We start from the raw sequence: 22358 nt of genomic DNA on the forward strand, positions 1-22358 counted from the left end.
TCACCATCTTTCTGCCACAGCTGAGCAAGGAAACACTGTGGACGCACAGATGGAAATAAAAAAAGACCAACTTTAACTAAGCTTCATATTAAACAACAGAATGTAATTTCACACAAAACAAGGACCGTGTACTCACAGTCACGTACATTTAAGTTTGTGAAGAGATGGCCCTGCAGCTGTCATGGGCAGGAGGAATGATTATAACGACAAATAATCCTGTACTGTACATACAAAGATGTCAGTTTTAAGAGAAAAACAAAAGTGAACGTTCCCTCTATTGTCTGTCAAGATTTTGAGGGTGAATGAGCTTAACTTCTACTGTCCAGCGCCTGCTGCGTGCTGCGTTTGGGCGCTGATCAGTTCTCCATGTCAAAAACATTTGGGAACACCTCATTAAAAAAGGGAGGGGTAGAGACAGTTTGTCAGCAAGTGCTCTTGTAAATCCTCTGTACATTAAAATCATAGTATAAGAAGCAATGGTATGATAAGTAGCAGCATGTAATTAATCCTCACCTCATAGCTATCCTCTTCTTGAGTGTGTAGCATGTAGCTTTCCTCTGACAGACATACACCACCCTCCAAACCCACCTTTCTCCAGGCAGTCTCCAGTCTTTTCTTAAAGAACCATGAGTCTCAAATGACTTGAGGGTCTCGACTGAAATGTTCTTCTACCGGGTCCTTTAGCAGATTAAATGTTTGAGGAATAAAGCAGTGACAAGCCTAGTTGCTTGAGGTGCACACATATAAATGTTAAATTTGATGCTCTGTGAGTTATGATTTCTGCCGACAAATCAGAATTATCATTCATTAGACCAGGCCTGATATAATAGGTAACCGTATTTCTGCATAACAGCCACATGAATTATAGATGCAAAATTATTAAAACAATCTATATTTAATTTGCAAACTTATATTAGATTACAGAAAAGGTATTTGGAAGAGTCAGTACACGTGTTGCTAAGTTTTAAAAGGGAGATCTTTGAAGGGAGTACACAAAGACCTATGCAACCACACATTTTTTACATCAATAATTTTTGAAGGTCTATCTTTACCACTGGCCTCTAAGGATACTATAAGCTACAATCGTCGTAGGATTCATATACGTAATTCACAAAAAAAAGCTTATTTACCTATTAGGAGCCTGGGTTATAAAAGTATTTACCTTGCTGGTGCCATTATTCTGTAAACACTACCAAGGCATTAACAGGGCGGTGATGGAGAATTCAGAAACTCCAGAATACAAAAAAACAAAAACAAAAAAAAAACTAGCGAAAAAGATCATGAAAGCAGCTGCCTACAGAACAGAAGGAAGCCAGCCCAACACAATGGGGGATAAGAAACTATTTCAAATTATTGCCCAGAACACAAAACAAAAAGTATCAACACATCCTATGGAGCCCCATCCTGGGATGCCATGGCAACTGTATTAGGCCATTCAGAATCCATGGTGTTGCACTAACACAGCATGTTAAAGCAGACACTTTGGCCATCGTGGAACATTTTGATCATCACGTCTGCCATATGTAATTGCAAAATAATAGGAATAACTAGTCAAACAAGTACATTATACATTCTCCAACAGCAGTAGGTTTTACAGAGTTTTTTTTTTTTTTAGTAGTGGGATGGCTTATTGAGAAGTGAATTAGACATACAAAGACTTCAGCGTGGTGGCCGGGCCACAGACTACAGTTCCCTTGGACGACACCTCCCCCAGAGCTGTGGTGCAGGTGCACGAGATTCAGGAGCAGAAAAAAGATGGGTGCAATACACACCTCTGTTCTTTCAATATTCATCTACACCCCTGAGAAAGCCAGACAGAAATACAGGCATGGGAAACAGGGGAAAAGGTTGAAGAAGCACACACAAAAAAGGGATTTAAATTCCCACGGTGAGGGTGGTTTGAAGGACTGTGCTTGTTGGAGTGGCGAGGCGTAGACAGCTTAGTCTTCATCGTCATTCTCGTCATACTCGTCCTCATCATCATCATCCCCCATGTAAGACACTGGAGTCTCCACGCGAGACCCGCTGTAGTGAGAGTCATTTGAGCTGGAGGCCATGGTGCCATCAGTGCAACCATCACTACAAGGAGAGGAGGAGCAAACTTTTTCAGTTGTTTTAAATTCATGGTGGAAAAGGTGAAGGAGCAAAACAACAGCCTATTTCTACCAAACCTATAGGTGAAATGACACGTAAGAACTCTCACCTTGCAGGGTAACGGGCTCCATTGGCAGAGGACCCTCCAGTGATGTAGACGTTACTGATGGGACCCTTTGCCATTTCTGGAAAAAAGGGAAATGCATCAAGATAAGGTAATATGACGATCCCAAAAATCAATCTCCTCTGCAGTTCCACTACTGGTAACAGTGAAGACTTGTGCCACATCTCTTCATGTACTTCTTGTGACAATTTATCAATGAGCAGGCTAAGACTTTCTCCACCAATTGATCTAACTTTGCGTGAAACAGCACTTTATTTGTATCAGCAAAATTAGACACAAGGGACAGAGAAATGCCACAAACTACAATAATAATCTTCTCTTCCACAGACATCCATGCCCTGCAGACTATACTTACTGACAAACCACAAGCAAATCACAGCGAAGTCGCAAGGCAAACTGTGCCCTTATTTCCATACAACAAAAAATTTCGGCACCTGAAATCCCAAAAGGCCTTGCAAAGTGGCCAATTCCCAGAGGAAAGTGAATAGGGGCAAACTTTGAACTGCGCTCAGTGGGTCTTCACAGTTGTGCTATGAAAACAGTGCAGCAGTTGACTGTCATTGACAGGCTGTGCAGATAGGAATGCTACGCTAGTCAGCCAGAGACAGTTTATGAAATCAAAACAGGCAGGACTTTCCTTTTAAAGGTACAATGTGTGAGAATTGCCCACCTTTATGAGGTATATCGCCAGGGTAACTGCTAACCTCTTTGCTGTAGCTACTAGCTGGCGCTAGCTAGTTAGCTCAAGCTGACTCTAGTCTGCAGCTCGGAACACCAGGGGGCTGCTGGTGTTTCCACCGCAGGCACCAGAACCTGGCTATATCTTATTCAGTGCACCTTTAAGATTGAAAAAATATCATTGCACCATCATACTTCATATTAATAGCATGCCAACCAAAAATCTGACCATCAAACCTCTCTGAAACCTGTAATTTTGTAGTGTAAGAGTTCAAGTTTAGTTTAACACCTTTATTTTTTTATCAAAACAAATGACCAGAGTTGCTGTCAAAATTTGCGTTGGAGGTTAAATAGTATAACTTCATAGTTTACTCCTCATAAGTCATATTTCCATGCACTTGAGACTCCTGCCGTACTGCTGTGCTTGTGGTGATGTGGACCTGATGACAGCAATCATCCATACAAAAAGAGGCACAGCAAAAGCTTGTTACCTTGGTGACGTGTTGAGACATAGAGAATTAACCGAAAGAGAAATAAAAGCCTTTCACCCTGCAGATCGTAATCTGACCAGCTCACTGTGGTTGCTGCCTTTTTCCTTTAAAACTGATCGGCACACCAATAAAATCCTTAAAAAAGGTCCTAAACCACTTCAACAAACACAGTTCTGGTAGCGTCTACAGCTGCACTTCCCGCAGCTGCTTCGCATTGAAAGGCTTTCTCTTCACTAAGTAAAGGCTTTTAATGTGAAAATGGCTGTTTGCATGAACAGTGACACTGACTATTGACTCAATATGAGCATGTGGGGTTGTGGCACTGACCTATAACGTAGGGCTCCAGAGCTTTGGGCACCAGGCTACGTGCAACCTTCAGATCCTCTGGAGAACATTTTCCCACCTCCAAACCACAGGCCATGCCCATACGCTTCAGCACCTCGATGTCATCATGGATCTCAAACATGCTGTCAAAATTGAACAAATACTCGAACCTGCAGATAAGAAAGAGGAAGAACAGGAGACATAAGGAATGGTGAATTATCATTTTTTAACCAAACAATTAGTGTTCCAAATCTTTTAAGGTTTGTTCTTTGAGTTTTTAGTAACAGTGAGTACATATTGAATTGAATGCTAGAAATGCAGTCTATCAGATTTTGTCAATGTTTGTAATTCAGTGTGCGCTCTAACCAGCCTTGTTTTGTCCTCTCCTATCTAGCACCACAGACACCTTCGACATAGATTAAAGAAGCTATACTCAAAAAGGCAGTGTCTTCAGAGGCAACAATGGGATGGTGAACTTCTTGCTAATTGTTGCAGTGCATTAGAGGATCATTCAGTGACTTTTTGCATCTTATTTAGCATTCATTCTTTAATTGTATAAAGAAATATAATGTTCAACCACAGGCCTGGTGAGTAGTGCATTAAGTGCATGCTTTCATTACATATTAAACCATGACAGTATAGATATGCTCTCATTCATGCTGATGGGACTGTTTAAATCCATTTTCTATGAGCTTTTATCACCCATAATCATAAAAGCTAACTTGTGGTTGCACAGAAGGTAACTTCAACAATAGCTGCTTCCGAGCTGCAACCAAGTCATGCACCACAGTACCATGAGTACCATGCAAACCGTAATAATGCCATATACGTTTCCTTTACATCTACTTGTAGAAATAAAACAGGGTTAGAAGGGCTGAAAGCACGATAGGATTAATTGCATGTCAGTGGACTGTTTGTGTTCCATCCATGGATGACAGCTTGCTTGCATAAAAAGGAAAGGTGGACATCTTTTCATCCAATATAAGCCTTAATTATTATGTGTGGAAAGGTCACATATTCAAAGTTATTCAGAGTCATCTGCACACTGGCCTAACCTTTATAACTTATTACTCAAGATTTCTAAAGAACTTTAAGCTTTCCTGCCAAAGCCAGAAAACTATTAACCTGCAAATGATACATTTCACCAGCCTAACTAGACTCTAAATACAACTATGTCACATTGCTTGTGTATTAAATTAATGATAATGTGCCTTGAATTATAGACCTTTTCTCCTAAAACCAGGGATAATAATCCTTTAGGTCAAACTGGGCTAGGAGGGCAAATAGTCTGAATGTATTCATACATTACAGGGCGGTTAAATCATAGTGATGTTTTCATCACTACACTGTTCTTTTGATATTAATTTAAACAACGTGAGCCTTGAAGAAATACAGCCTTTCTAATAAAAGTGCTGAACACGAAGGCTAGTGCAATCACATACTTGTCATTGGAGATGCTGCAGTCGATCACGGTTTTCTTGCTGGTGTTGACAATAATGAAGGGAAGGTGGATGATGGAGTTGGGAGGTGGAGGTCTGTTTGCCTGCTGCTCTGTCTGTCTGTTCCGCTGAACCAGGTTCTTAAAAGCTATTTGCTGTAAGACAAGATCAAAGAAAGATGACACAGCTACAGAGAGCTTTCAGTTTAAACTGAACAGAGCCGTGCCACCACCATGGCATTAAAGGGATGTGACGTACATTATAAAGCTGTGCGTACATATCATTAAAGTAAATTATTAATGTAAACTGTCTAAAACCAAAGATGGACAGACTAATAGTCCAAACATCTGGAATTCAGGCCAAAATATTACTTTTTTGTAAGTACCAAATCTGCATCTGTTTTAATGGCCATCTCCAGCAGAACCATGGCATGGAGGCTACATATGAAGACGCCCCTGAAGACAAGCATTCATTCCCACCTGCAGTATTAGCTCCTGAAGCTGTGATTGTTTCTGCTTAATCCTCTCCAGCCGCCTTTGTCTCTCCACCTACAGTTGAAATAAAGGAATGATGATTAAGAATTATAACAAAAGGCGCGATGTCTCCAACAGAATGGTTTTCACTGGGTGCTTTTACCTCGAGGTTTTGGCACTCTTGCGCTGAGTTGGTGGGGAGGCCAATCCATTTGATTTCTTTCTTCTCTTTAGAGATAATGTTCATGGCCATGAGCACATTAAGTGCATCGTACACACGCCGCCGAATGTTCTTCTGGTCATACACATGCTAAAATGAAAAAAACAAGACTTAAGATAACCAAAAAATGTTAAAAGATAGTTTAGTTGTACGATCTAGTAATATATCGTGCCCTTTCACAAATTTTTGTTGGATGTTGCATGGGTTTGCATCACTCTGAGAAAATGCAGCACTCACTGAGTCATTGGGTGACATGTGGTTGTCTGAAGAGCTGAATTCTGCGACCAGTTCATCTGCCACTTCATTGTAGGTGGTAATTCCTTTCTTCTGCACCTTCTCACACACTTTCATGGAGAAATGCCTCAAGCCTTTCCCATTCTTTTCCCCTTTCTTGCCACGTTTCCTGCAGACAGAACAGATCCCACACATTAGCCTCTGTTGATCAAAACTTTGTAATGCCCTCCGTAAGAGCAGTTTATCATTATGACTGTGATAATAAACAGAAGATAATTCTAAACAGAACACGATGCTGAATAGTCACAGAGCACAGATTGTTACATAGCCCCCTGGCTCACTTCTGGCATCTGGGTAAAACCCATAATATCCCCAAATACAAGATGCTACGTTTTTCTTTGACACTAAACCGGTGAATCATATTTCAGCTGTGTCTCATGGGCGTAATCATGACCTGAAGTGTTTATTTAGGCTTCTGATTTTTTTCAACAATACGTGCACAAACGTGATGTTGATAATATTGATGCCCAATAAAAAAGGCACTGATAAATATATTTATCTACACTTTGTAATCTAGGTGGAGCAGAGTGTCCTTCTCTCTGGACACTACCACAGGCACACGCACACCTCTCTTTTGTACCAAGTTTGCTGAATGCTGGAGCTATCCCGATGACCCGCATTTCCCATCATGCCATGCTGAGCTGGGAAGTTTAAGCCTTACATTTCAAAATACAATTTTTACTTTTTGTTAATGTCTAACTGTGGTTTCTGTTGGTCACTGTCATTTTTGTATTGGTTTATAGGTTTTATCAGTGTGGGGGCTGTTACATTTCTTGTCCCCAAGGCACGCATGCCCTTTGAACACTCACCCTGACGACCATGGAGAGGCATCGGATGGTTGACTCTGAGCAAGGAACTGGGAACTAGGTGTATGTGGACTGTTTACCAAAATGGTATTGGATACTGTAGGCCTCTGGGGTGTTCCAATCACCTATAGGAGAAAAAAGAAGAGGAAAGAAAATATTAAAGAATGGGTTTCAGAATTTCTCAAGGCTGTCTTAAAATAGTCAGGTGCCCTTAAGAATACTGAAACAGGTTTTCTTTGCTGTAATCTTTCCTCCTGTTAATACTGGCCAATAAAAGATCCCCTCCTACTACATTTTCAATGCAAGTGATGGAGAACAAAAGCCACAGTCCTTGTTCTGTGTAACAATACATTCAAAACTAAGTAAGTGCACTCAACACTTGTTGAGCTCTTTGCCAGACTGGTTGTTTTCAGGAAACAAGACAGACATTGATTATGTGAACACGAAGGAATTTGGCAATTTCAACCCTCTCCATGGTGGAACAGTGCACTCGCAAGTTGTCTCCCCTTGTCCTCCTGATGTAAACAATTATCTGTTTTGTCTTCTCACCATTGGGAGACAGGTTGCTGTCCTTGACAACTTCACTCATCTCTTATTGCAGACTACAGCCCTTTTTGATGATACAGGGATGGGTTGAGTGCTTAATAATAAACGTGGCATGCAATTACCCTTAAACTTAAATTATTTTAACACTTAAAGTTGTTTGACCATTTGTTTAACAACAGGTAGAGCAGATAGAGCACAATTGGATGACATTCAATTTGTGACTCAACAAAACTCCTTTCATAATACACATTATTTATGTTTCAAATGCCCAACTTAATGGGACTGTGCTGCAGAAATGGCCACTGACAATTGTTTATATAAAGATTTAATGAAGGAAGAATACATAGTATTTCAGATACCTAACTGGTTAATCAGTTATTGGTTATGAACATGGCAGATGATCGCTGACAGAAATTACTTAAAATGTACATCCCTAATAGCACTTTGAAGCATGTAGGAGACAGGTGATCTATTCCTTCAGTAAGGTGTTATCTAAGCTGATTTCCGTTATGTATATATTCCATGTATATAATGGGATGATGGGTGTAATCCTGCTGACTGTAGAGTTGATAAGCTTAGGATCAACTGCCTCCACCTACCCTCCTCCCGGTCACCTCACAATGATAATGGAGGGGCTTACACAACAGTAAGACATAGCAGAGAAACCCAGCAAGGAAATCTGTACACATATACATGTGCAGGTTACTAAAAATTTAGAGAGCTGAACGTTTAGTATCTGTTGAAAGGTTCTAAACGCTCATGCAAATGTGGCTTTGAAAGCACAAAGGCCCGAAAATTAGACCATATAGTGTGGCAGTTGTGTGGAGCATCACTCACCATGTGTGGCACATGTTGCATGTGTGCAGCAATGTTCACATTGGATGGCCCAAGAGTTTTGGGTAGTAGCTGTTTGGCCACAGGGGCAGCTGTAGGCTGGACAGTAACCAAAGATAGGACACCTAATAGAAGACATGAGAAGACCAGTAATGAGTAGAGCTCTTGACTGATACTCCATTGCCCCCTATCGTCCAACTACAAGCACACAGGCCTACACCATAAAGAACAGTGTTTCCCTTGTAAGACAGGCAATCAATGAAACTAGACTGTATGTAATGTAATGAAAATACTGCACACAGTGTGTCATTGCTGTATAAAGGCAATTAGTAGCAACTTATACCTTTGCTAGGGCTCAGATTCTGATCGATGAAAACCTTCAGCTCTCCATTTGTTTCAATCAGACCAGCCTGCGAAGGACAAGAACTTAATACTCCCCAAAAATCACAAAATTAAAGCTGTAACATGAGTCCAGTCGTACTAAAGATGTACAGAAGAAGAAACGTGAGGTTATAGGAGATGTCTTAATTCATAGCAAGAAATACACCTTCCTCTAACCTCAGCTTCAGTGCCAACAAGGTGGCACACAAATTAATTTCGACTAAAGACAAAAACAAAAAATACGTATACGGTTACTTACATCTTTAGCCATGATCCCAAAGGACCGAAGGAGTTGAGCTTCAGGCTAAAAAGAAAATGTTCTTCTATCTGTCACTATTCAGACCCCTGGTGACAGAAAGAGGGCAAACTATTAAGTGACAGTGGTAAGTTTCTCATGTCACACAAGCATCACATTTTCCCAGTCTATTTGCTGAGCTTAAGCATATTTTACTATTCTTGGTGTGAAATTTAACTGCACTTCTATCTGAGGCCCATTTGAACTGCTTGCTGCCAGCACACTGTACAAAGCTACATCACTCACGTTAGCTTGAGTTACCGGGTATTCTTCTTACAAGACAAAACTGATGGAAAACGTGTATATTTTCGACCACTCTCAATTCTATGAACCTCTGGGGGGCATTTCTGAATGCACCGTGGATGCAGAAAACCGTATTAAACAAGCCCTTGATGCTCACAACTTTTATTACGCTAAGTGTGCACAAGGCCTACTTCAGGTACCGAGCACGTCCGGAGGAGAGGCATCGTCGAACTTCTGCTACAGGTCACGGAAACCTGCTAACTTTATCACATTAGCGTAAAACTATTAATTCGACCAAAGTGAAAGCGCCATACGGTTACAAATATTACTGTTGCATCCGATAGTAACAGCATCCATATCACACGACGATAGCAATGAACAATCTTTTGTTGAATGCAGCTAGCTAACTGTTACTGCTAACAGTTAGCGTTAGATTCAACTTGCTTGCGCTAGCTAGCTAGTTAGCTTATGCACGTTTTGAAAGGATTCACATAAAATTTTGCTATTATTGGTCCTGTGCTGCAGGTTCCAAACAATGTTAAGTACGGGTTAACATTTACGAAATGTGTGAGCATTTCGCACGATGAATGAAGATAATATAGAGATTCTGTGCACTTACGAGTGCACTCTCCTGTTTCTTCGACGGCTGTTGTTGTTGGCATTTGAGAATGGAGGAAGAGGAGGTCTAAATCCCTACCAAACAGGAAACAAACTAAGCAATGTCGAAGTACTTTTCAATAATTTTATAGTTAATTCCAATGACAAAATATTTTAATATTGTTGAATATTTAATTCTTGTTTGTTTTTTTTTCCTTAAGTTTCTGTCTCTTGCCATTATACAGTAAGTAATGCCAGGATTTGCCTGTTGGTCGAGTACTGAAGCTGTATAAAAAGTGATCGTTTCCAACCGGAGAGAGACGAGTCATTGAAAAAGTAACCAGATTACAGTTGATTACATAGAAACAAGATGTGTCTTATTCAGACTGTGAATGTATTTATACATTTAAAGTCATACAAAATTTTTCGTCACAACTTCTGAAATACCCGTTACTTACTGGTAATTATGGGTGTTTAATTGTGGTTTATTGACAGTCATTGATCTTTTATGGCTATCTGTCAACAAACTTAGTGAGCTTGTCATTCATAAACCCTTACGTTTTACTGTAACGTATTAAACTACATACCTAACTCAGATGGTTATTTTAATTTGAATATCGACGTACGACGACTAACATTGGATACATTAACGTTATGTGTGTGGTCCATTCAATCGCTGAACGTATATTGAGCATTTGTTTTTATGTAGTTTCAGGACACGAACGTTCGTATAAACTCTGAAACAAACGTACCGTTTAATAGCAAACGAGCAGAGGTATGTTAATGTGACCTGCTCGATCACAATCACCGTGGACCGTTAAATTCAACTGACCAAAACCCTGCTAATGACCCCGCTATCGTTTGCTACATACGTTAAGTTAGCAACCCCTCAGACGATAAAGTTAACGCATTGAGTACAGCGACGACCAGTGCGTTTCTAGTTAGCAATGCCGACTGACTACTTGAGCAACCAGCTAACTCGCGATTACGGTTGAAAAGCCAGAACCACCGGCGCTTTGTTAGCCAACTGACGATACGATAGCTAGCTAGTAGCTTGCGAACGAGCTAATCCACAGCTGTCACCCAGGACGCTGCCACAATTAGCTGTATTTTTTTCCCATGGTTAGCTTTATGCGTGTCGGCAGTACCTTTTCAAAACATTTAAAAGCGCAATAACTTGCAAAACACATATCTAACGTAAAGGACTTTATTTTGCGGCAGCTGGGTAGCAAGCCACAAGTCGATAAATGTGGCTTACCGGTGCACTTCACAAGTTAGCAAATCGTCTGTTAGCCTTTTCTATGCACTCTCTGCTAGCTTTGCTACAACAGCACGTCTCACAATCTGATCTTGGCGGTGTCTCGCTTTGGCGGCCTCTGATTGGACAGCATCGATGAGACGAAAGCAAAGCAGTCAAAGTAGCTCATGCCCACAACCTGCGTCTCTTGGGATTGGTGGATACCAACCAGATTCAAAGATGCATACACCGCCATCTACTGCTCAGGAGTACGAGGATACGTTTTACTCCTGTGCTTCTCATTAACCCTGTTGATTCAAAGCTTAACTTTACTACAGCTCTGACTTCAAGTAAGGTTTGCGCAAAAATGTATTGAGGACATATTTGGATTGCATTGCTTCAGCCTGTAAGCCGTTGTGCTTAATTCGGATTTATTGTTCAGATCTGTTTTTTTTTGTTGTTGTTGTTTTTGGCTGTTCACATTATTCTTTACATGTCAGATTCCAGTGTGACCTGGTCACGGTCCTGAACTGACAAAAAAGAACACTTAGTACTTCATATGATATCACACACAGCATGGTGTCATACAGAAATAAACACAGAAGCCAATGAAGTCAGCATTCACAGTTTCATTCATAGGTTGATGTGCATTGGAAGACAGTGAATTTGTGAGCAGATGATAATGAGGATGAGAAGATCAGATTCCATGTGATTTGCGGTGTTCAGACTGTTGTCAAAAAACAGGTATAAAACACCAAATGTGGGCTACTTGTGCCTGCAGTCTGCATGTAGTGTTTTACATCACTCTACATCAACATTTGTCACAATTCTGTCTGGTCTGGTCTGGTCACAAGCTGGTCTGTTGGGCTCATAAAAAACCCAGAATAAAAAATTTATTTCCTCATCATCTGTTTACAAGTTTGCTGGCTTCCACTGCACATCAACCTATAAATGAAACTGTAAACTGACTTCAGTAGCCTCCATGTTTACTTTCATACAACAACATGCTGCATGTGACGTCTTTGTTAATGTTCTTTTGTGCATGCGGGTCAGTTCAGCACTGTTACCAGTTCACCCTAGACATTGACATTGGACACATTTAAAAAAATAATATGAGCAGCCAAACTAAAAAATCAGATCTGAGAAATAAATCTGAATTGAAGACCAAGGCATGCAGTGTGAACGTAACCTTATATTCCTGCCAGGGTTGTAAAGGCTTTGTAACAGCCATAAATCATAATGGAAGACATAATTGACAGGATGCAAAATGTGTTATTTTTTCCATTTGGCAGCAGTGTCCGTTTACTATAGACCACATCAAATGTGAGATGGGAAGCACAATTCAGTCGCATGCGATAAGTCGACATCCGAGATGCAATATGAACTGTCACTTATCTCAACTGGATCTGATACTGACAAAATAATAATTTAATAATAATAAACTGCCTTTTTTCTATCATGAGCTGTGTGATTTATTAACTGCAGGTACACTTGAAGCATAAAGGTTGACTCCTATATGTGCCTAATTAGAGTGACCAACATTTAGTCAATTTGAGATTCACAATTTCATTCATTGTTCAAATGACCAATTTCTGTTCTTCACTAGTATTCTCAAGTATTAGAGTATTTAAAATGGTTTCCCAACTACACTCTTATTAGAAACCCCACTGAATGTGTTTCATAGTTTTCCCTCTACATAATTGTAACCCGCATGCTGCATCCTGTGAGTCAATTATTCTGAAGTGAGTGTGCTCCTGTCAGTCTGCCAGTCAGGCCTTTTTCACTGTAAAACAAAAAAGAAAAAAAAGGAAGGCTGACATCCACAGATATTCTATCAGCAACAGTGCTGTGTGTGTCATTCACACTTGTTGAAGGGTGTATTCATTTTCACATGAGATAAAACTTAGATGAGCTAGCCCAACAGACAACAGTGACATTTTCTTGCAAAGAAAGCACTTGTGTTTTTTTTTTCTCATGTTATATAATGACTCAAATTCAGATGTCACACAACAGTGAAAACAAATGAGATGACAATGTTTTGAGCTAGAAAGAAAGAACATCTATCAGGACTAGTCTGTTGGAGCAACATTACACATCTCTCGCAAATTCAAATTTGCTTTATTGGCATGGCACTCACAAAGTGGAGGCTTGATCTTCGCCTGAACACTACCTAGCCTCAGATTTGCTGTGGGATAATTTGATTAAAAACATTAGTTTAAGAACATGCATTACATAATCACAAAACTAAGGTCTCAAAAATAGATGTGACACAGCAAGGCACATCAACACAAAGCTTCAAGATAAGGCAAAATAGTGGACTACCCCTGTTTGGACCTTTATCACGTCGCTAGATATTGTTGAATGCTACAGATAAAATGAGAGACATCTGGATTCCTGGGGCCCCTGAAGTACCCACTTTGCTGCTATTTGCATGTTGTTAGGACACTGGTTGATGTGCAGTGGAGGAAGGACTGCTTCTTGCAGATGGTGTTCAACATGTTACATGTTTGTGATGGTGTGTATGTGTGGGTGTTGGTAGTTAGAGACGGCATAGGAGTAGGTAGTAAAGGGTGGGGTTCAGCTTTATTTTGAACAGTGTTTACAGTTAGGGAAGTTTCCTGTGTTGTGCATGGAATAACAAAGCCGAGTTCAAATCTCACTTTATTTCTCTCTCACATACACATGGATTAATTTCAGCAAATAATTATAAAAGAGACATATAACAGAGCAGCCACTGCTAACCTCATCTTTCTACTGAAACCTACAATAACTGGTCGACTACTTCCGCGCATGCGCACAATGAGCGACAGTCGGGCTACCAAACTGGTCATACAGCGGGTGTGAAAATGGTAGGTAACCAAAATAAACAGAAACCCAGGCATTGGATTTGGTGCCATTATGGCTTACGTTGAAGACTGTTGTCGTATTATCAAAGTACATGCTGTGTCGCGTTTTGGCAAGCCTGCTGTGCTCAGTTACTTGTGTTCGCTGCTATTACAGGGAAGGTCAGTTGATATTTTGAGAGCAGCTAGCTAGCTACACGTCCCTTTTTGGTGTTTTTGGCAGTCTGGCAACTTGGTCTGTGAGCAGGTCAGCCGCTGGACCTCAAAGACCGACACACACAGGATCGTTTGAGTGAAATCCCGGCATATTCATAACCATACTACCAGAGTATTCCCGTGATACTATCTCCATCGTTAATGCCAGTGATACATTCTGGCTAACTTAGCTAACGTTAGCCAGTATAAGTTACTAGCTGTTGGTATTTAGATAATGCTAACCTAACGCCATCACCCATCTGGTCGCACAATAATCTGTGCTGTGTGAGCAGCAGCCAGGGCAGACGTTTGACTTCATGTGGTCGTTATTAAGAGAAATCAGTGATGGTTGGTGAAGTGATTAGCAGCTTGGTGAACTCACAGTTTGAGTCTCCGGTTTCAGGAAATGCTGCTCTTCACTGAAGTGCAAGTGCTCAGATACTGCAGCCGGTGTGAGGAGATGGCATGGTGATCGATACATATTTCAGGATCATTTCCACAACGGCTCTAATATAAGATTATCTGCTTTATCAGCTAAGATGCTGTGTATTCACTCAGTTAAACGTTTGGTCCACAAAATGTCAGAAAACAGTGAAAAATGTGCATCATAGTTTCCCAGAGCCCAAGGCTACGTCTTTTAGTTCGTTGTTTTGTCCAATTAACAGTCCAAAACCCGAAAATATGTTCATTTTACTATCATAAAAGACTAAGAAAGTGACAAGATCCTAAACTGACAACTAGAGATTTGGGATTTTTTATGCCACAACTAACACTTTTCACTGAGGATGAATCTGTTGATTATTTTCTCAATAAATTCATTCGTCGGTTGGTCTATAAAATGTCAGAAAATGCTGAATGATCAGTGTTGATCAGTGTTTCCAGTAGCCCAGATTGACAAACTCAAATGTCTTGTTTTTTCCCAAAGATATTCAGTTTACGTCACAGTGTAAAGAAGTAAAGAAACTAGGAAATGTTCACTTTTAAAAAGCTGCAACCTGTGAATTTTGACTTTTCTTTTATTCAAACTGATAATTCTTGCTTTAAAAATGACTTAAACTTTAATGAACTATCAGTATTGTTGCCAATTATTTAAAGTCAGTAATTTATAAATCAATTAAGCATAACATCGATACAGTGTTAGGAAACTAGATATGCCTCAGATTTGGTTAAAAGCATGGCAATGACTTTAAAGTTAAGTATTGTTTATTACTGGTCTTCAGTGGCTGCATTGATGCATAATTTGATGATACAGTTTCTGGTGAAATTTGCACTGAATGTTATTTCATGCTTCCGCTCAGAACTGATTTCTTAAAGATTTTAGAAAAGTGCAAATGTCCAGACTGCAAAATATCTTCACACGTGTATAAACAATTCTGACAATACAGTCTGACAATATTGTTATTCCATTAAAATGTTTCTTTTCTTAATATTGCCAAGTATATCTGGCATGGTGCTAGTGTTACACTCCAGACTTGTTGCACCTCTAGGTCCTGGTGATGGCATCCCATTTCCCTGCTCATGTTACATCATGGCTGTAGTTATCTGAGGGGCCCTCCAGGGTACAGCATGTGCTTTGAGAATCCACAACATCCCCCTTCAGAAAAATCCGTGTTGCTCTTGGACGGGGCATAATTACCGCCAAAGCGTCTTGGCTCACCACCTATAACGTGTGTTTGTCAGCGTGACGGACTAACCTTTTGAAATGTGTCAGAGTGTTTCTGAGTGTCTCCCAGTCCTCTCTGTCCTCTCTGTCCTCTTAACTGTTGCCTGAATGCCTGTGGATGTGTGTGTCTCGCTGTGTGTTTTTGTCTGTGTTTCGCTCTGTGTTTGCATGCTGTTGTCTGTACTCCCTGGTCTGATCGCGCCCGTGTCTGACGGCCCCTGTCCTGTACTCACACAGCATAAGCTGAAGTCTTCGCAGAGGGACAAGGTACGGCAGTTCATGTCCTTCACACAGGCTGGGGAGAAGACAGCTGTGTACTGCCTCACACAGAATGACTGGAAACTAGAAGTTGCTACCGACAACTACTTTCAGAATCCAGATCTGTACTGTAAGGAATCCATGAAAACGTCAGTAGACCGGAAAAAGCTGGAGCAGCTCTACAATCGCTACAAAGGTAATACCAGTCTGTGTTTTGCACTGTTACTTAACATATTTTTTAGGATATAGTTACTCCAAAAAGGATTGTATTATTTAAAAGTTTGCAAAAAGTGTTATAGTGTAACTGTTTTTTTTTTTCCTTTAATAGATCCTCAGGATGAGAATAAGATCGGTATTGATGGTATCCAACAGTTTTGCGATGACCTCTCGCTGGATCCAGCCAGCATCACCGTGTTGGTCGTTGCGTGGAAGTTTCGCGCCGCCACTCAGTGCGAGTTCACTAAGAAGGAGTTTCTGGACGGAATGACGGAGCTCGGGTGAGTATTGACATCAGCATGGTGTGACCCGCTCCAAACGGGACATAAACATCGTACCCCGAAGTAGCTTCACATGGTGCTTCTCTTAGTGTAGCTCCAGGAAGGGAAGGCTGTCTATATATAGACCCACTCAACCACAGCTTGAGTATTCTGTGTCTTCGTGGAATGACTCAGTGGAAGAGCTGCAGTGTTTTGCCTTCTGAGGTTCATGTGTCAAAGTTAACTTCAGCCAGTTTGTCATCAGCATCAAGACCGTCGTGTTATGACTGGCGCGGGTGTCTGTGTTGCTTAAATTGTTTCTTATCTAGGTGTGACAGCCCAGAGAAACTGAAGGCCCTTTTGCCAAGATTAGAGCAGGAGCTCAAAGACAGTGGGAAGTTCAAGGACTTCTACCAGTTCACCTTTAACTTTGCCAAAAACCCTGGACAGAAGGGTCTAGGTAAGAAAGGTGACAATAACAACAGGTTTCCGAATGGTATATGAATTACACACAGGTGGAATGAAGTGCTCTGCTTTTTCTCTCTGTGCAGACTTGGAGATGGCCGTGGCCTACTGGAACCTGGTTCTGTCAGGAAGATTTAAGTTCCTTGATCTTTGGAACAGATTCCTTTTGGTGAGTCAAAATTAGAGATGTACCAATCAAATATGTTGTGCTGGTATCAGCGCCAGTGCTGACCTTTTATAAAGCACATCAGGTAATACACAATTCCACAAGTCATGGCAGGCTGTTTTATTGCCAGAGTAATCTCTGGCTTCATGGTATCAACAAAAATCATAACAGTGAGTTCTGTTCAGTCAGGAGTACTGTTTTTAAATTTGGGAAAGAAGAGAGAGCATCAGAGCAGTACTTGGTATCACCAGCTACCATGAGCTGAGGTATCGGTATTGAAATTGGGTGAGAAAAAGTTGTATTGATGCATCCCTCAGTAAAATTCATTTGGTCCGGGGATGGGGAACTAGGCGATGCTGACTTTCATTACACCTCACTGATCAGCACAAACTCATTCAGTTAGGGCAGACCAGCGAGTGTAACCAGATGTTTGGTTGGAATAAAAACCTGTATACCCTTGGACCTGCAGAACACATGCATGTGTATATTACTCACTGGTCCATGAGTAATATACTGTATGGTGTAGGACTGAACAATTCATCGAAATATTGTCAGAGTCACAAGTGCAGTATCCAAATTACAGAAGCGGTAATTTCTTGATAAAGGCCAACATTATAAATGAAGCATTGTGGTCTGTGGCCTTAAAGTTATATTCTCCAGATGTAAAGAAAACATGCTTGTTTTGTGTCGACCCCAGCAAAAATCACATCTTTATAATTTTTTCTGTTTTCTCAGTTAAAATAAAATGGAAAAATTACAATTCCATCAAAATCGGGACTCATACTGCAATTGCAATATATGTCAAAATAATTGCAATATGATTGTTTGTTCTACTCTTTTAGCCTCATGAAGGTGTTGTAGTGGCAAAAATGTCAACACTTTTGATTGTAGAGATACAACCCAGATCCCAAAAATGTTGGGCCACTGTGTAAAACATGAATACAACAGAATGTGATGATTTGCTAATCCTTTCTGAAACTCAATACACTCAATTCAAAACAGTACAAAGACAATATATTTAGTGTTTGACCTCATCACCTTCATTGATTTTTGTACATGTGTGTGTATTCTGAATTTGATGCCAGCCTGTGAAGGCACAGTTAATGCTGAAAGGTACTCGGGCTGAACCAAATGTCTGTGTTTTACATTTGAAGCTTCATTCAAAAACCTCAGCAGAACCCTTAAATGTGTCTTGTCATGTCAAAGTTATTCATTGGGTTAAATGATCTTCATTGATTCAGCTTTCGTCATCGTTGATATGAAAGTGATGACATATTGATGGAGCGCCAGTGTAAATGTTTTTAAAAGGCTGAACGCCTACAAATATGGATTGAAGCAGAATACTTCGCTTTATAAAAACAGGATTTTTTAAAATGAATTTTGACTTTTGGGCTTTACCAAGCTCTCGACTTATTGGGAATTGGGTCACATGAGTCTTAAACAATCGTACACAGCCAGCACTGGAATCTAATTCTATAAATAGTATAATTCTAGTAATATTAGTGTAGCCTCATCTTTATCTGCTACTGAGCAGAAATACCGGGTTTCAACCCGATAAATACATGCAGACAAAAAAGCTGCACGGCATTCAAACGATGATTGAGAATTCAAATTCAGTGTGATGGATGAGGCTTCAAACTATTCGGTACAGCCACATTTCAGCAGCATCAGTATGAACATGAAATACCTTGTCTTTGTAGAAAGATGAAAACTGCATGTTGATGGTAGATGTTCACCAGCACTTGTTAATTACAGGAACACCATAAAAGATCCATCCCAAAGGATACATGGAACCTATTGTTGGACTTTGGTAACATGATTGCAGATGACATGTCCAACTATGATGAGGAAGGTGAGTTTGGAAGTCCTTCAGATTTAGCATTGATCCATTTGCTCTCTAAGAATCGCTGTGACTCTAATGACACCTTGGTTGTCTCTTTCTCAGGAGCATGGCCAGTCCTTATAGATGATTTTGTGGAATTTGCTCGACCAATTGTAACAGGATCAAAACGCAAAACTCTCTAAATCCAGCCCCGACCCTGCAAAGCCAGAACGTTGTTTCTTTTACAGTGACTTCATAGTTTTTTTAAGACTTGTACAAAAAAAAGTGAAAATTGTAGACTTCAGAGAGAAAACAGAAGCACTTGAAACTGTCAGCAAACCACCTTTCAGGGAGCTGAGTAAAAACTACGACAACAAGCTGGCCACATTTTTTGTCCTCGTGAGGCTGAGGCGTCATATGGACAATGCCAGATTCACCTCCGTCTCTCCTGCTGGAGCCTCAGTGTCCTGGACGCCCCTCTGCTCTGCTCCAGGAGGAGCACTACCTGCCAGGCCACAGCCCTGTAAGTGGGGATGGACACAGCGCTGAGAGGAGGTTCGCCTGCTGTGTGTACTCTAAAGGGACTGGAGAGGAGAAAACTGTGTGTTTTAAGATTCTTCCTAGTCAGCTTTGTTTTGTTATATGAAGCTCTGAGTGACTGTGCTAAGTTCCCATGTCTTGCTCTAACTTTGGGACAGAGTGCTCACTACACCAGCACCAACAGAACTGTTGCAGTTTTTACTGTACATACTGTATCTATTGGGACAGTTTACAAAGAGAGCTATATGAAGAATAATATAAATATGTTCAATTTATAAATGCAAAAGATGATTCTTTTATGTACAGTAAATGCTAAGATCTCTAACAGGACGCCTCAGTATTGTGGATGATATGCTGGTGGTTTAATTATTAGGTGGATCTGTCATGTCATGGAATTGTGAGCTTCTCATTGAAAGCATGTTAAACACATTTTGAGTGACCTCGGGCTGGTTTCACAAATACATGTTCACTGAGTGAAAAGCAGTGCTTTAATTTGAGGATTGATATTGGTTTGTGGAATTCATTTTTCAGGTTAATCTCAGCTGGGAATGGGTCTTGAATCCTAAATGTAATGTCGTCAGTCCTGTCCACAGTCCCGCCATTTTGCTTTCAAGAGATCATTTCTTTCTAACTGACACACTTGTTTCAATCAGATGATCCCGCTGAGACATTAACGATGCTAAAGTGACTATTGGGCAGCATTGTGGTGAAATTTAAATTAAAGAAGTTGCAGACCCTTAGGATTGCATGGCACATATCTGTATGTTATGGCAGAGCGAAGCTCTTAGATCAGAAGCCAGGACACTAAAGAGGGCAACAACAGGACGACAAAGTAAGCCTTAAGAATAAATATCTCTGTTTATTTATGTTTCTGTTCAAGCCCATCTGTCCAGTGTTACTGAAGGTAGTGAAAATTAGAATATATTGTTGATAAATCATGTAAGTAGCCTAAGTATATTGTTCATTTAAGAAAGATGAATAAAGCATGAGTTTTTTCCATAATCATACATGGAAATAGTCCGTTTGTTGTTGATGGGTTTGATAATGTTCACATTTTATATCACATACGGAGTAGTGCAGCTGCTTAGAGGAGAGTGTTTCATTCTGAGTGTGTGAAAAAGACTTGGAACCATTCTGATCTGAATGTGTTAAGGCTTTCATTTTTCAGAATATCCCTCCATGTTGTTGATTGTTAATAAATTATATTTACCAAGATTTTCTAAATAGTGCTTCTCGATTTGATAAAGGTGCTTTGGACAGAGGAGGGATTGAGAAACATGTTGAGGGAGGAGTGTGGAAACCCCAGACAGTGTAGCCAACAATCAAAGTTTATTTAGCAAAAATCATTTTAGGGATCCCCAGTGTGACTTAGTTCAGACACGAACACAATTAAAAAAAGCCCAAAAGGTCCAAAACATAACTTAAAAAGAGACTTCATAACATGGAATTTTATTATGTTATATACTATTGTGAATGACAGAAAAAGTGACAGTGGGTTATATATAACAAAAGTGAAAATCCTCTGTCTCCTCTGGCACCTTTGAAGGATCAATTGAAATTTTTCAGTTCTTGCAGAAAAATGGTCGAGTGCCTAAAGGCTGTCGCCCATCACTTACACTGGAAACATGTGAGGAAGGGACCTGTCAGTGGCCAGTATGGACAGCAGGAATGATTTCAAGTATTAAATGTTTCAATGTACCAGTGCATATGGACAAGTGATGTGTCTTAAAGTCAGACATTAATTAATGTGAACCCGCCCTTCAGGAACACCAGAAGTGTCCTCTGTATTGTTTCCAGGCATTTAGAGGATGTCACAATTTCAGGATTTACAGTTTAATTATACAATTTATACTTGATGGGATTTCAAAGGTGGATATTGCTTTACATGTTGTGAACACAACATTCAACTTGGTACCACCTTATAAAATCAATGACCATGTTAGCAAAAGTTGCCTTTTTACACATCTAACAGACACAGAGTAATATTAGCATCGATTTGCTCTCATGTTTCTGGCCACCTGATGAATGAAGGTCCAACATTCGCTTTCCTTTTAGCTCTGTTTTGGTCTCCACCAACTCCGGAGGGAAACATCAGTCTGTTTAGCTGCTAGATGCTCCACTATGTTCACCAGCTAGTTCCTAGCTCTGTCACTCTGCTGTTTAGCGCTGAGCAGGTAGTGTGCGGGGGCTTTGCCTGCCAGCTGCTGCTGGAGAGGAGGTTGTTGAGAGCCGTGGGAGTCAACCAGAACAGCAGAGCTGCGGGCGGCAAAACCAGAACACTGGATTGTTGATATTAAAATATTGATTATAGTCACTTTTTAATGAAAATAGCAACAGGGATTGAGTATTTCTTTCCAATATGAATATTCCTGACAGTATGGAGACAGCTTTTAAACACCATTTAGTATATATATATACACTGCTCACAAAAATTAAAGGAACACCTTTTTCATTGGCCCTGGCATGAATTGAATTAAACCTGTCTGATAATTTTCTGGTTGGTTAAGCAGCTGAGAGCCTCGTTAATCAATTTCAGCTGTATTGGTGTTCATGGAATAAACAACAGGTGCACTTCAGTGGCAACAATTAGAAAACCCTCAAAACAGGACTGGTTTTACATGTGGAGGTCATTTCAAGTTTCTCCCTCTTCATCTTTTTCGGCTGGTTTTCCACTCGTGCTGATTTTGGCTTGCGTAAATATCCCTACTGGAAGTATGAGGCGATTCCTTAACCCTACAGAAGTTGCACAGGTTGTCCAACTTCTCCAGGATGGCACATCCACCCGTGCTGCAGCAAGAAGGTTTAATGTGTCTCCCAGCACAATCTCCAGAACATGGAGGAGATTTCAGGAGAC

The 22358-nt window shown here is 40.4% G+C and overlaps 2 protein-coding genes across 3 annotated transcripts; one reads left to right on the forward strand and one right to left on the reverse strand.

Annotated features, from left to right (window-relative positions):
- Nucleotides 1-866: 866 nt before the first annotated feature.
- Nucleotides 867-11165, reverse strand: tfdp1a (transcription factor Dp-1, a). 2 transcript variants are annotated; one of them, XM_041950717.1, is made up of 12 exons: nt 11098-11165; nt 8964-9049; nt 8667-8733; nt 8327-8448; nt 6947-7068; nt 6081-6246; nt 5787-5933; nt 5630-5698; nt 5154-5305; nt 3715-3881; nt 2204-2279; nt 867-2079 (listed from the first exon to the last, which is right to left on the reverse strand). In XM_041950717.1, the coding sequence occupies exons 2-12, from the start codon at nt 8973-8975 to the stop codon at nt 1941-1943; spliced, it is 1239 nt and encodes a 412-aa protein (XP_041806651.1). In that variant the 5' UTR covers nt 8976-9049; nt 11098-11165; the 3' UTR covers nt 867-1940. The 2 variants fall into 2 exon arrangements, with proteins under 2 accessions (XP_041806651.1, XP_041806652.1); XM_041950718.1 differs by lacking the exon at nt 11098-11165 and adding an exon at nt 9862-9909.
- A 2664-nt stretch (nt 11166-13829) lies between these two features.
- Nucleotides 13830-20719, forward strand: LOC121616313 (DCN1-like protein 1; the record flags this gene model as incomplete). The annotated part of the gene is made up of 7 exons (XM_041951044.1): nt 13830-13925; nt 16015-16231; nt 16364-16532; nt 16841-16971; nt 17063-17145; nt 18898-18994; nt 19088-20719. Coding segments are annotated over 7 exons (873 nt in total), but the record flags the coding sequence as incomplete, so codon positions are not given.
- Between the last annotated feature and the right edge of the window lie 1639 nt (nt 20720-22358).

This window comes from Chelmon rostratus, chromosome 13 (genome assembly GCF_017976325.1).
Source record: "Chelmon rostratus isolate fCheRos1 chromosome 13, fCheRos1.pri, whole genome shotgun sequence".
NCBI lineage: Eukaryota > Metazoa > Chordata > Actinopteri > Chaetodontiformes > Chaetodontidae > Chelmon > Chelmon rostratus.

Coding starts and splice junctions, on each gene's coding strand:
- tfdp1a (XM_041950717.1), bottom strand. Junction 6,247..6,946: donor GCCTCTCCATGGTCGTCAGG/GTGAGTGTTCAA, acceptor TTCTGTCTGCAG/GAAACGTGGCAAGAAAGGGG. Junction 5,306..5,629: donor TTCAGGAGCTAATACTGCAG/GTGGGAATGAAT, acceptor CTTGTCTTACAG/CAAATAGCTTTTAAGAACCT.